This window comes from Prorops nasuta, unplaced genomic scaffold, assembly GCF_024137725.1.
Source record: "Prorops nasuta isolate Cenicafe-Biocafe unplaced genomic scaffold, Cenicafe_Pnas_1.2 PNAS00019, whole genome shotgun sequence".
NCBI classification, from domain to species: Eukaryota; Metazoa; Arthropoda; class Insecta; order Hymenoptera; family Bethylidae; genus Prorops; species Prorops nasuta.
Window position 1 is genome coordinate 20,761 of NW_027116816.1, and position 12,884 is coordinate 33,644.

Consider the following 12,884-nt stretch of genomic DNA (forward strand, 5'->3'; position numbering starts at 1 on the left):
TTAAATGGTTAAAAGAATTCCTTGTTTTAAGTATTATATATAGGTACCTACTTGAATCTTTAAAGAAAATGTATTCAAGTTGAGTAATATTTCATTGTTTCAACTAATCTTTTGTTCTGTGTGTGTGTGTGTGTGTGTGTGTATGTGATAAAAAATACTCTTTGTCGTAATTAATGATTGGCCACTCCGGCCAGCCGTAATACGAAACACTGATCCTCTTATGTAATTTCATCTTGAATTTTACACGCGTCCAGATTAAGCTAATTAACTAATAAATAATGCTAATTAAGAGTAATTACGTCACCCTGCGTGAATCTTTTATCACAACTTTTTCTAGCGATTATCCATTGTTTCTTAAAATTTCGCTGGGTATAAATTTAGCCTTGTGACTAGTCTTGCCGAAAATCATAATCAAAAGAAAATAAAGCGTATGAAGAGATAATAGTCCGACGAAATAATTCGTCGCTTGTATCTTTAAATTAATTTTCACGATTGGAATTCCGCGTGCTACCTCGTAGAGAACTTACACAAATTACGCTAACCCGTGTGTATATATACAAAAGAGGTCGTCAGCTAGTAAAAAGATACGTTTAATTTGTGCTCGCAGGCCCTCTATTTTTATGTTTACAGATATTATGCTAAAGTTAAAATGAACATTTCAACTGTTGAACGGAGCAGAGTAATTATTCGATCAATGAAGCTCATTTTATTCAAGTGAATTCTTTCTATTTTTCTTCAATATTCCAGTAGTCTTTAAATCTTAAAGTTTGCACAAGACTTTTAAGGTGTATATATACTCTATTTTCTTAAGCAGCGAGAGAAAGAGAGTGTAACCTTAGCTACGACTAATTCAGACTTGATGAACCAAGATAATTCGTTCAAGCTGCTAATTAATTCCTAAAATTTTCCAGTCCCTCGATCCCCCTGTTCATATAAAACTGTCTTAAAGCAAGAGTCAATTGATATTTTCTGTCAGACTTCTGAATTTACGTAAGAATTACCCGATAAGCATGTTTGTAAACCGCGTCTATTATGTTTCAACCAACTAATTTCTTTCTCTCATCCTTAACATTAACGACTCTTATTAAATATTCTTATAATTATTGTTAAAATTATTTTTTATTTATATTTTAAATACTAATTTCACCGCGTCTCTTTTATATACACATAAAATCATGTAGACAAACCGTTATATATATATATCTATATGTATCTATCAACGTTCTAGCATCATCCATATACTATACATGTTTTCAAAGCTTAAAACGTTCTCGTCTAGTTTGATAAGAATAAACGTGCTAAAGCAAACATTGAAAAAAAAAAAAAAAAAAAAAAAAAATAGAACAAAGTCAAAATTGCATTGAGTCCAGCTGTATATGATATCCAGGATTCAGGACGACAAGGTGTCACCGACTGCTCGTCATCGATAAGCTTACTCGTTGAAAAATTATTGCGCGTGTAATACCCACACATGTAACTGATTATTATTAAATTATTCAACGGATTGCATGCTTCTTTGAAAATACGGCAATACAAAAATTCAAATTGGATCGTAGCCTGACATAAACAAACTGACGCATGTTAATATACAGAGAAAACGTGACGTAAGGGAGCTACGACCAATAGCGTGCGTTAATGTTCAGTATAAAAAAAGAAGGTATAAATATTTAAAAGATATGGAAAAGGATTTTAGAGAGCGCGTTACGGTAAAGACACGGGATGAAATAATCGAGAGAGAAAAAAGTGATGAATTTTCAGAAGAAAGAGAAGAAAATGACGAGGGTAGTTTCTTAATGATTAAGATTTAAGATTGATTGGAGTCGGGATGAATGTTTTCAGTGGCGAACGGTGCGACGTGTATTATCGGCGCTTGCGTCGGATTGGCATGCGTACGCGGTACACAGTGCTAAGTACCAGTATATAGGAAGGCAGCCAGGCTACCGGTCCGTCACATCTCGCGCCTTTCCGATCCTGCAGACTGCGTTCTTCCTTGCTCCCTCACGAAACGAACATCATTCTTTCGGTGTGTGCTCCGCAAGCTGTCCAACCCTCTCAACATCTTTAACTGCATATAGCTTTCAGTAAGAGACTCGTCGAATCATTTCCATGCACGACCAACGAAAATACCTACTTTCTAATGCGTATAATCTCCTTAGAAATAATTTGTGTACTATATATATACATATATATATATATATATATGTATGTTGTCGATTGTTCCTCAGGGAGCAGCAGTGAACATTTTCATTGGATCGGCCGTCTGCGAAAATTGTTTGAAATTAAAGAAGAATGGTCATCAGGATGGGCAGTCCTCTACTACTCGTGGCTATGTTGGTTTTGCTCCCGGTAATCCTAGCTAACCCCGTCTTGCATAATATCGCCAAGAGAAATGCACTGGATAACGACGCCGATTACATCAACAGGAATGACGAGGATCAGGCAAGTGGAATTTTCTATGTTATTTCGATCTATCGTTTATTTCCTTTGGTATTTTCTCCCTATATACATGCATATATGTCCTGCAGCTTTGCTCAATCACGTAATTAATTTATTATCGCAAATATAAAGAGACAATTTTCATTGTGCGTTATATGTTTGCTTTCAATAATAATGTAATACAATTATTTCTTGGAACGAACGGTCGTTGTGTACACATTTAAAAAAACCAAGCACATATGTATCAGTATTTTTTTAAAATATGCCATTGTTATTACGGGCGTAGATATACATATATCCATTCGCGAAACACTCTTCTGAAATAGAGTAAACCATTTTCTCGTACCTGCTTTAATTGCAAAGAGTGAAATAAAAATAGTATGGCTGAATACAAGTTGAGAGTCCGTAATTACACATTTCAAGACTATATAGTCTCTTGATATAGCGAGCATTCCGAAATCGTTAAATGTCCGATAAAAGTTGTTAATTAAATTAGATGATTCTACGAACGATTCGTTTAGCAGAGAAAATCTTTAATTACACGCTCAATCGCCGAGCTGATTCAAGGACATATTAAACTTATTTCAAGCAGAAAAAATCAATCGAGTTATTTAGTATTAGGAGATAATAAAATTAATATTCCATCGAGCACAGTAGCTCGGTCGAACGATTAATCGACACTACCTTATGATTATCAGTATACAAATTACTCGAGCAAAGCATGGCTCTTATCATTGTTCGTGAATCTGTTGCGAAACTTTGAAAATTTAACTTGACTAATCTAAGATGTAAGATGTGGGGGTGAGAGAGAGAGAGAGAGAGAGCATGGATCCAGTAGAGTTCTAGATACACGTATATAACAAGCAAATACAGAAGTGTCAGCTCTCTGCTGACACTTTCTATTTCAATAACGTTATCTCAATTCTGTTGGTTGGTGCGACAAGCGTTGAAATCTCTAAAAGGAAACGTCACTGGAAACGGCGTACTTCACCAAACCCAGCAAATTCTATAAAGCAACAGTTTTGCCAACGAAAAGCTCGAAGAAGCGCTCATAAAGACGCAATATCCGCTCCTTCTTATACGCTTAAATTTCCTGAACTAGCCAAAAAAAAAAAGAAACATTTACCATCACATTATAGATATAGCAAATAAGAATAATAGATCTCGATTGAATGAGGATTAAATGGATCGATCGAACATGGGGCTAAGAAGATTTGAAGCATTTTATCGAGGCAGTCGCGCGATTACCCTTCCGTAACTTTGATGGAACGCGTCTATTGTTATAATCGAATAGAATGGAAATTTGAAAATGCGCGTGTGTCGTCGAAGGGTCGTGGAAGCCAGCGTTACGGCCTGGGCTATTTGTCGGTCGTTCAATAATTGGAGAAGAAATAAACGATGGAATAGTTTCACCTTCTCTCCTGATTGGTATCGGTAGTCTCGTTTGTTTCTTTTCTTTCCGTCCCCTCGTCGTTCTATTTCCATCGAGACCACTGAAATCGCTTTTGCGGATGATTGTACGTCGCGACAAAGTAATAGTTTAGTAACGCGTCGTTGGCGTCCGACTCTCGCTCGACCGTGACTACTACTTGTTGCGCGTATATATCCAGGTTTCTCTTCCTTGATCATAGCCAGGGCAGCAGTATTAATAATTGTCGCAGCAACAGCAATAACAATGCGTATCAAGCACAATTGCCATGACAACGCGTTATGCAGTGTATGTGTATACAATGCATACATACTCCAGCCATTTATTCAGTTTACACAGGACGATTAACACGCACGCACCCTCTTGCCCATTCGCTCCTACTTTCCCTCGAAACTTTCATTTCAGCCATAATTTGATAGACCCCCCTGTCATCCAGGGTACGTGACTCGATCGTGTCACGAGCATTGGTCGAATATATATAGTATTCCGAAAAGAGGCATGCAGCCACGTTTGCTCGCTCGCTATATATTTATTCGAATTTTTAAGGAGGATCCAGCATCGCACGTGCAATGGAAAAATTCCAATTTCACTCGATCGCTTCCTCTCCTCGGGACTATAGCTGTGTGTGCCCACTAACAATTTACAGCTCGGCTAATCGAGTGTCTCGTTGCTGAAGAAAAAATAGAGATGGAATATCGCGGGCGCGTTGTTGATAAGAATTGGCTTTTCCGTGCTCTAGATCGTTGATTGTAGTTTGTTACTGCAGGTTACTACGCAACGTTTCAGTGAAACTGGCGTTGATCGAACAAATTGATGTAATGGCCGGGAGGAGAAGAGATGAACCGTGTGCTAAAACGATACAAACGAACGTGCTCGCGTAAATGTGAGTGAAATAATAAAGAATATGCCAAGTAGGCTAGCTCCGTCTCTTCCAATGAACCCCATGACGCCTTCTTTTCTGTAATTGGAACGGTTCTCTCATGAATTTCACGCGCACGCTTCATCATCCCTTCGACGAAAGATATCTTCGTATATACAAAATAGACATTTATATACCTTGATATTTTATCGTCGCGTTAATATATATGCCCATATAGCTTTTCTATACAGATTTTGTTACACACACACGCACATTTGTGTGAATATTTGCACGAATTCAAATGGACCGCTGAAAAAAAAAATTATATCAAGGGAAGAGAGGGAGGGAGAGAGAGAGAGAGAGAGGGGGGAGGGTGATAAATGTTGGGAGTCACGTAGGTGCGTTCGTAGGCAGATGAGATTTGCGTATAAATCCACATACTAATATAAATGGATTATTCGTCAACACGTAAATCCTTGGGCCGACCCATTATAAATATATATGTCTATATATATGTATATATACCCATCGCGTTTAACGCTCATCCTACACGATTTAATTTTGACGCGTTCTATTGGCTTCTTCGTGCCTATAGACGCAGAAAAAACGTCAATCTATCCATTGCAGACATAAATTAAAAAAAGGTTCATTGTAAAAATATGAATAATGAGGAGTTTGGATTATCCCGGACGCGTTCGAAGAATCTACGAAGATGCGTACTGCTGTCGATGATGATCAATTTATGTGTTGATGACACTAATGACAATGACAGACCTGCAGGGGGCTGAATCGTTTAATTAGGTTACTGCTGTGTGATATACAAAGCACGGTAATTAACGACGGTTGCGTTAAACGCAGTGCCTCCAAGTCATCCCCATACGTATATGTAGATATATATATATATATATATATATATATTTACAATGCTCTTTCAATTATAACTCGACTCTTTGGACTTTTCGTCGATCGCATCTTCGGTAATTGATATTATCGAAGAGAAATAATATTTTATCGTAACGCATGCACACATTTGAAGGATTCGTACCTGTATTATTATGCGGTATCTCATCTATAATTCTGCCAGGAAATTCTTGTCACCGTCAGATCTCTGAATTTTAATGAATTTCTTGAAAATAGTTGCTTTAATTTGAAGATAGTAAATGAGCTTGGATGCGATTAATTGACACGCATTTCTCCCGCTCGCTATAATTAAGCGGGGGCGGGGACTCTCTTTGCGAACAGGAAGCAAAGTAGAAAACGAGCTTGACGTAGAATAAAGTGTCTTTGGAAACTAGAAACTATCGAAGCAATTGGTACGAGCCGTCCTTCCTTCTGGTATTAGCTTACGCGCTATTACTGCGTCAAGCTGGATGCTTAATCAGACTAATCGAAAAAGGACAAGAAATAAACGTGCAAATTTCGCAGTTTTCCATTGCACACTGGACGCGCGCGCGGACTTTTGGAAAATCGCTCGAGGGCAATTTGCTCGAGCACGCCGGTGCAAACACTCTGCAAGTTTTTCCTTCGGTATACCGAAAACCTGTTATGGCGAATCCAGTTGAAAGCGATTACTTTGGAAAGTGGAAAATGAAGTATTTGATAGGCTTTCGGCTGAGTAATCATGACCAGCGCGTGCTGGTGTGTTGATGGTGTGCTGCGCCAACCCAACCATACAATTCCGCAATTCGCGAGAGTAATTTATTTTGCCCCTTGATAAATACTCGGTTCTCGACCTCCTACAATATATATATATATATATATATATACAACTTTTAAAACCTCGTTAAATATACGCTCGCTTAAACGAAAGCTCTAGCCAAGTTTAAGAGCACCGCGCGAGACTCGATCGACGATCCGCAACGTCTAACAATAAACACAGTTATATATTATATACCTCAAGTGGCAACCTTGTCCCAGCAATATCTCAAGACTTGCGAGAAAATTCATTTCGTCAGCTGCTTGGCTTCATAATCGACAGGAAGCTCTCTCTCTCTCTCTCTCTCTCTCTCTACGCAATAGTAAAACGGAAACCAAGCAGTAATTACATCCTAATGTACCGAAATAACTAGCAATATTTCACGAACGTTATAACGATCGAACACAGAACGCAGAGGGAAAACAGTTTTCCGGAATATTGTGTTAATTCTAGCGTGAAAATCGTAAGAAAGAATTTATCGAAACACGAGTGAATTGACCTCGTTTCAAAGCGCTCCATTAATATATACAAGCTGCTTCCGGAATGCTTCTTTCCTTCCACACATATGTATATTATCATTTATTCAGCAGCAGTGTTAAGCAATTTGAGCAATTAGTGCGTAGATTAGACCGAGAAGAAGGGGATTTTTTGTTGCCAATAAGAGTGTCTGCACGCTCTATATATATATATAGGAATAAATGCGAAATCGTGCTTCGAAATTAACGAGCTGCCTCTTATATTTATCTTCTTTTCAACTTTGCATTTAAACTTGACGCTAGTGTTCTTCTACGAGAGATGGGGGACTATCTCTAAGGATACTTCCCACGCACCCAGTTGAAAAATTCACAAGCTCCTGCGAGAAAGAAGCGTGCAATAAACGCGTCCAGCTACGCCAAAGCTCTTTTGTGTCAAAGCTCTATTAACCGAGCTGTAAGACTGGTTTTGTCTTTATACATATATATAGACTCGTGTTTTTCTCGTTTCTGCCCTCAGCTATGTATATATATATATATATATATATAGCCACGCATATTCGCTTATAATGCTCTCGATATTACAATTTCAACTGCTGCTATGCACGCTACGTATTTTCATCCTAATTTTCTCAATTCTTTATTCCTTCCTGCATGCCAGCAATCTTGCCTCTCCAATCATCGGTCAATTCTCCTTTCTTCCCTTTATCTTTCAACTCGACGTAATTCTTTTGAGATTGGAAGAAAAGGCTCTGCTATAGATTCCAAATGCATGGTTATTCCTTAAATTATTAACCATGATATATTAGCGATTTTCACAAATATTTAACAATCATAATATTACACCGTTATTATTATTGTTTATTCAAATAAATTTGGTATACAATTGATACTGAAGAGATGACTCATGGGTTACTCGATGAAATTGCACAAGAGTTTTCTCAACCATTGATTTTCTCTGGAAATGAATATATATATATATATATATATATATATATATATATATAAGAGAAAAGGTGTAGTTATATATATACTTGTGGAATATAAAGGTGGAATAATAGTTGTTGTTTCGCGTTAAAGCGGACGCCCTGGCGAAACATTGTGAATCGAGCGAAATATCGAGGGAAAATTGAGCGTCAGTTTTAAAACAATGAGGGTAATTCGTGAGAAACGTTGAATATCGCAATTAAACCGGAGCTCGGCACTGTCGTTTGAAATTTCGCGCCAACGCTTTCTGTACGTCCTCTCTACCCGGCTCTCCCCCACCCCCTACACCAACGCACTTTTCTACTCCTCTAGAAATATGTATGTACATGTCTACGTGTCAGAAATTTCTCAAATCCCACTGGGGAAAAAGCTCTGCGCGCTTTAATCCAGCCCCGATAGTGGCGTTCAAACATTCGTCCGTCCAGAGAATCAATTCATTCTTCAATAGCGTTTTTAAATGTTTATTCCCAATACGCCACCTTTATAAGCTTTGAAATTTTAAACGGTCTCCAATAGCAAACACTCGCATACCGCACTTTTATTACTCGCGTACTGATGCATTTACGAAAAATCACTTTTCTTTTATTTATTGCGTAATAAATTTTCGCTTTTTCATGACAGATTAAAAACGACTCGATTTATATATATATATATATATATATATATATATAGGATTTCGTCTTGCGGGACGTGAAATGTGATTTACTCTCGAGAAGGAGCACTGCAGCATTTTTGTCGGATTTATGCTCGAGCGTTACCACATAACGGGAAATTGATTCGTGTGCGGTCCGGCCCCAACTCGCCTCTCTATACTTTCTCTACAGCTAAATGTATATGTATATATACGCTCGCGTTGTAGCCAAACTACACTAAACACGAATCAAATTCCCGCAGTTTACCATTGGAAGCTGATGCAGGACGCGCTTAAAAAACCTATATTAAAATAAATATTAAACGTCAGAGAGTTGGAAGAATAAGGCGAAAATAAAAGTGGCGAAAAAGGCTGCTTCGCTTATTCGTCAAGAACTCAATAATAAGGGAAGCCTGCATGCTTTTCCTCTACTTTTCGTCCATCCGATTTGACTAAATGGACCATTTAGAAGTGCATGCATCTCTCTCGCGTCAGGAAAGATTTACTCGCGATAAGTCGATCAAAGCGAAAGAGAATAAAATTGCAGGATTAATTAAGGCGCGATTCAAAATTCTATAGAATATATGTATATAGGTTTTGAGCTATATATTTCCCTGTGAATCCTATATACGCGTTCGGTATATGCGATAAGAGAAGAGAATATCTGCACAAGCAAGGGATTTGGCGGTCTATAATACTTATACGCGTCCATTTCTGCACCGAGATATAACGTTACATTGATTTCTCGCTTCTCTTTGAACGGAGCTTAATTAAATTTGGATTTCGGCTAAAAGGGCCAATCCCCCACGCGCGGGCCGACGTGCTTTCGCCGCCATTAGAAATCGCGCTGCCTCACTCGTCTTTCGTTCTCGCATGGTATACATCACCGTCACTTAAATCCCTACAGCTCCTGGATCAATCAGACATTTCACCTTTCTCCAACCGAAAAATCGCGACCGAAGCAATTTATCGTGCACGCTCTCTGCAGATTCATAGGATTTTGCGCGCGGCGGGCGGCGGGCGGCCAAAGTTTATTTAGCTTCGTTCGCTCGTCATTTCTTTTTCACGATTTTTCAATTATCTCGGCCAGCTATAGAGTCAACAGCAAAGTCCATGTTTATTATGTGCCTTTACGCACAGCCGAGCAGTAATTGCAACGGTATATATACTATAAAAATTATTCTTCCTTCCGTTGGGAAATTTCTCTCGGTTTTTTTTTTTTTTTTTTCGTTCTTTCCAAACAAGCACTTGGACATTGATGGATATTCATGAATTTTTCATCCTGAGACAACGAGTATAACATTGTTGCAAAAAAGCCAATGCTGGGGGCATGCGTGTATGTATTATATATATATTTATAGAGACAGAGGGTCTCTCGAAAACGTTTCGAGTTGGAAAGATTTGCTTGGAAAGTAGACTCTCTCTTCTGCTAGCTCCTTCCTCTTTGAAACACCAATACAAGGAAACTGTCTTATTACCCAGCGAAGATGTTGTAAAATCGCTAAACTTATGCTCCAAGGGAAGCTATATATACCTCTGCCAATTTACTCGCGAGGTTTGATCGACTGGCTAAATTGGTTTATAGCGCGAACAATTTATCATCTTCCTCTATTCATTATTTATAAGACTATACACACACACGCACACACAAATATATATATAAAGGTAATTTGAAAAAGTGACCGATTCATTTCGTCAGAGTCATCGAACTCGATCAATTTGGAAATACGTCGACGGAAAACTCCCTTATCAGCCGCTTTAGCCTCTGTAATAAACGATGCTTCCCCAAACACGGATACGACAGAATCCTCATCGAATCCCCAATCTTATCAGGCTAAAAGTAAGATCGTTGAGGAAGAAAAACGTGGTAGATTCTATCTCTCTCTCTCTCTCTCTCTCGAGAGAGAGAGAGAGAGAGAGAGATATACAGGGTGTATAACCGAAGACGCAACAGAAATCGAAAATAAAAATTCATTTATCTCTGTAAATATAAGAGGGATTAATTTTTTGTATATAACATGTTTAGAGTTCCTTTACATTTACTATAAAAACTGTTCTATACAAAAAATTAATACCTCTTATATTTACAGAGATAAATGAATTTTTATGTTGGACCTCGGGTGCACCTTCGGTGATACACCCTGTATATAGCATAAATCTTACTATTGCAGCGCTTGGAACAAGACGCGATAAGCCTCGCGGACTAATCGATTCCGATCTTAATTACAGCTGTTAATTATAAAATCAATTTAAAATTATTGAAAAGCTGTCATTATTCTTCTCTGCATGCAATTGTTTCGCGCTGTTTTCAATATTTCCCAAATTGTACCTATACCTCGATTTATCTGTTAATTAAATCTCGGGGAATGGCACCTGTGGTTACCACTTGAGCTTCGTTCAATGTTTAAATAGCTCTTTAATACGATTATTCCGCTTTTAGCTCGCATTAATTCAACCTGATAAAACCTATATTATTGTTTTTATCTCACAATATGCGCGCATTTTTCAGAAATTCCCGCGTTATTGTTGCACATTTGCCAGTTACTATATATATAGTTACACGGTGCCCTCGTTTTGCTAAGGAGAAACGCGGGCAACGCGACGGAATAATAAAAGGCACGTATCTATACTATATCGCTACAATAAGATGGTAAAATGAGATTTTCTCCCGACTTGTCATTATTTTTATCGCTGGCATATCGCACCTTGTGCTATCGCATGCAGCAAAGATGCTTTATATCCTATATATACATATAGCACATTCTCGCGAAATTATTCCAATGAGTTTATCGTTAAATACAAAGAGGCTTTTATCCGTGTATTTCTTGCAGCAGGGCGAATCATCAACGCACAATCTTCTCTGCACCACATTATTCTCTCTTAAACTCTGTGCAGACTATTTTTAAATATCAAGTATTTACTCTAACACGCTGTAAGCTCGATATTTCAAAAGTTTTATTAATGAAACGAGAGAGGCGAGTAAACATTGGAATGACAATCCTCCGTAAAGTTGATCTCATTTCAACAACGAGATATATATATATATATATATATAGTTTGCTGCATACTAGATGTATTCTACGTTTTGCTTCATCATTCGTTTATCTCTGCTTCGAACAGTTTACTCGAAATTAATACTGTTTCTGCAACATAGTCGAGATATAACTTTTCCGCGTTAGAGAAACTGCTCTTGTTATAATTAAAAATATATATGTATAATAATTGAAGATTTTCAGGTCGCGCGCTGTCATCAAGTATATATATATATATATGCATGGGAATAAAATGAAAATTTGCCTCTTCAGATTTTCATGGAAAACTCCCAGACTAGCAAGGACAAGAGGGCAGCTTTGTTGTTGGACAGACTGATGGTGGAGCTTCAGAAAGCCGTGGATGGAAACGACAAAAATCTTAATAGCAGAAGACCAAGTACGCTATCGCTGGGATCGAACGAAGCATCGTTCGTAAGTGAATGTTTTCATTACTTTTATTCAATCTTACAATTAGTTCCGATCAATGGTTATACAAATTTAAATACCATATACATATATAGGTATAGCTCTCTGATCGAATCAGTTTGTGTGTTCCATTGATTAAAATTCAACTACTCGTTCGTTATGACGCAGGAAGATTGTAGATTTTGTTGGATTAAATTAGATTACGTACTCCACTTATAGTTGGAGCTGCGTAAAGGGAAAGGGAAACTTTTAGTACATGTGAACTTTTTAATTAGCTTATGTTGATGATAGGAGAGGATAAAATTCATCGGAGGTCAAATGTCATTTTTCAGCCAAAGGATCTTCAACGACGTGGCCAACCAAAGAACAAAAATTACTGGCGTTGCTACTTCAACGCTGTCTCGTGCTTCAAAAGGAAGTGATAACGATTCTGGACACTCTCACCCCTTCCCATTTCGCACAGTTATAATATCACACACTATATATAATTATATCGGCAATAGTGAATTCATCACACACACATCCCTAATTCGATCTTGAGAAAACCTCCTATAAAAAAGAATCAAATACCGATCTACTGGCACTTTCCAGCGACAACTCTATTTCAGGCATTGACACCCCGAGTCTTCTCGCAAACATCTTCTCCTTTATCTGGATTATTATAAATTTTAAACCCAATACCTGATCAATTTGTTTCTCTCTTCTTGTGTTTTCTGTTTCTTTTCTTTTAATAAGACAAAAATCACTTATTAAGGCAATATAACTTATTATTACTAAATAAGTCGGTACATGAATAATCCATCATTTTTTACTACTATGTATCATATATTTCTGTATTTTATGCAATGGGAATGGCCATTATTTGAAAAAGAAAAAAAATTATCAATATATGCATTAAAAATGCGTTTATATTAA

General features: G+C 37.6%; 1 protein-coding gene across 1 annotated transcript; it reads left to right on the forward strand.

Annotated features, from left to right (window-relative positions):
* Positions 1–1,938: 1,938 nt before the first annotated feature.
* LOC136780520 (uncharacterized) lies at positions 1,939–12,876 on the forward strand. The gene is made up of 4 exons (XM_066738935.1): positions 1,939–2,081; positions 2,226–2,439; positions 11,817–11,975; positions 12,302–12,876. The coding sequence occupies exons 2-4, from the start codon at positions 2,290–2,292 to the stop codon at positions 12,389–12,391; spliced, it is 399 nt and encodes a 132-aa protein (XP_066595032.1). The 5' UTR covers positions 1,939–2,081; positions 2,226–2,289; the 3' UTR covers positions 12,392–12,876.
* Positions 12,877–12,884: the final 8 nt, after the last annotated feature.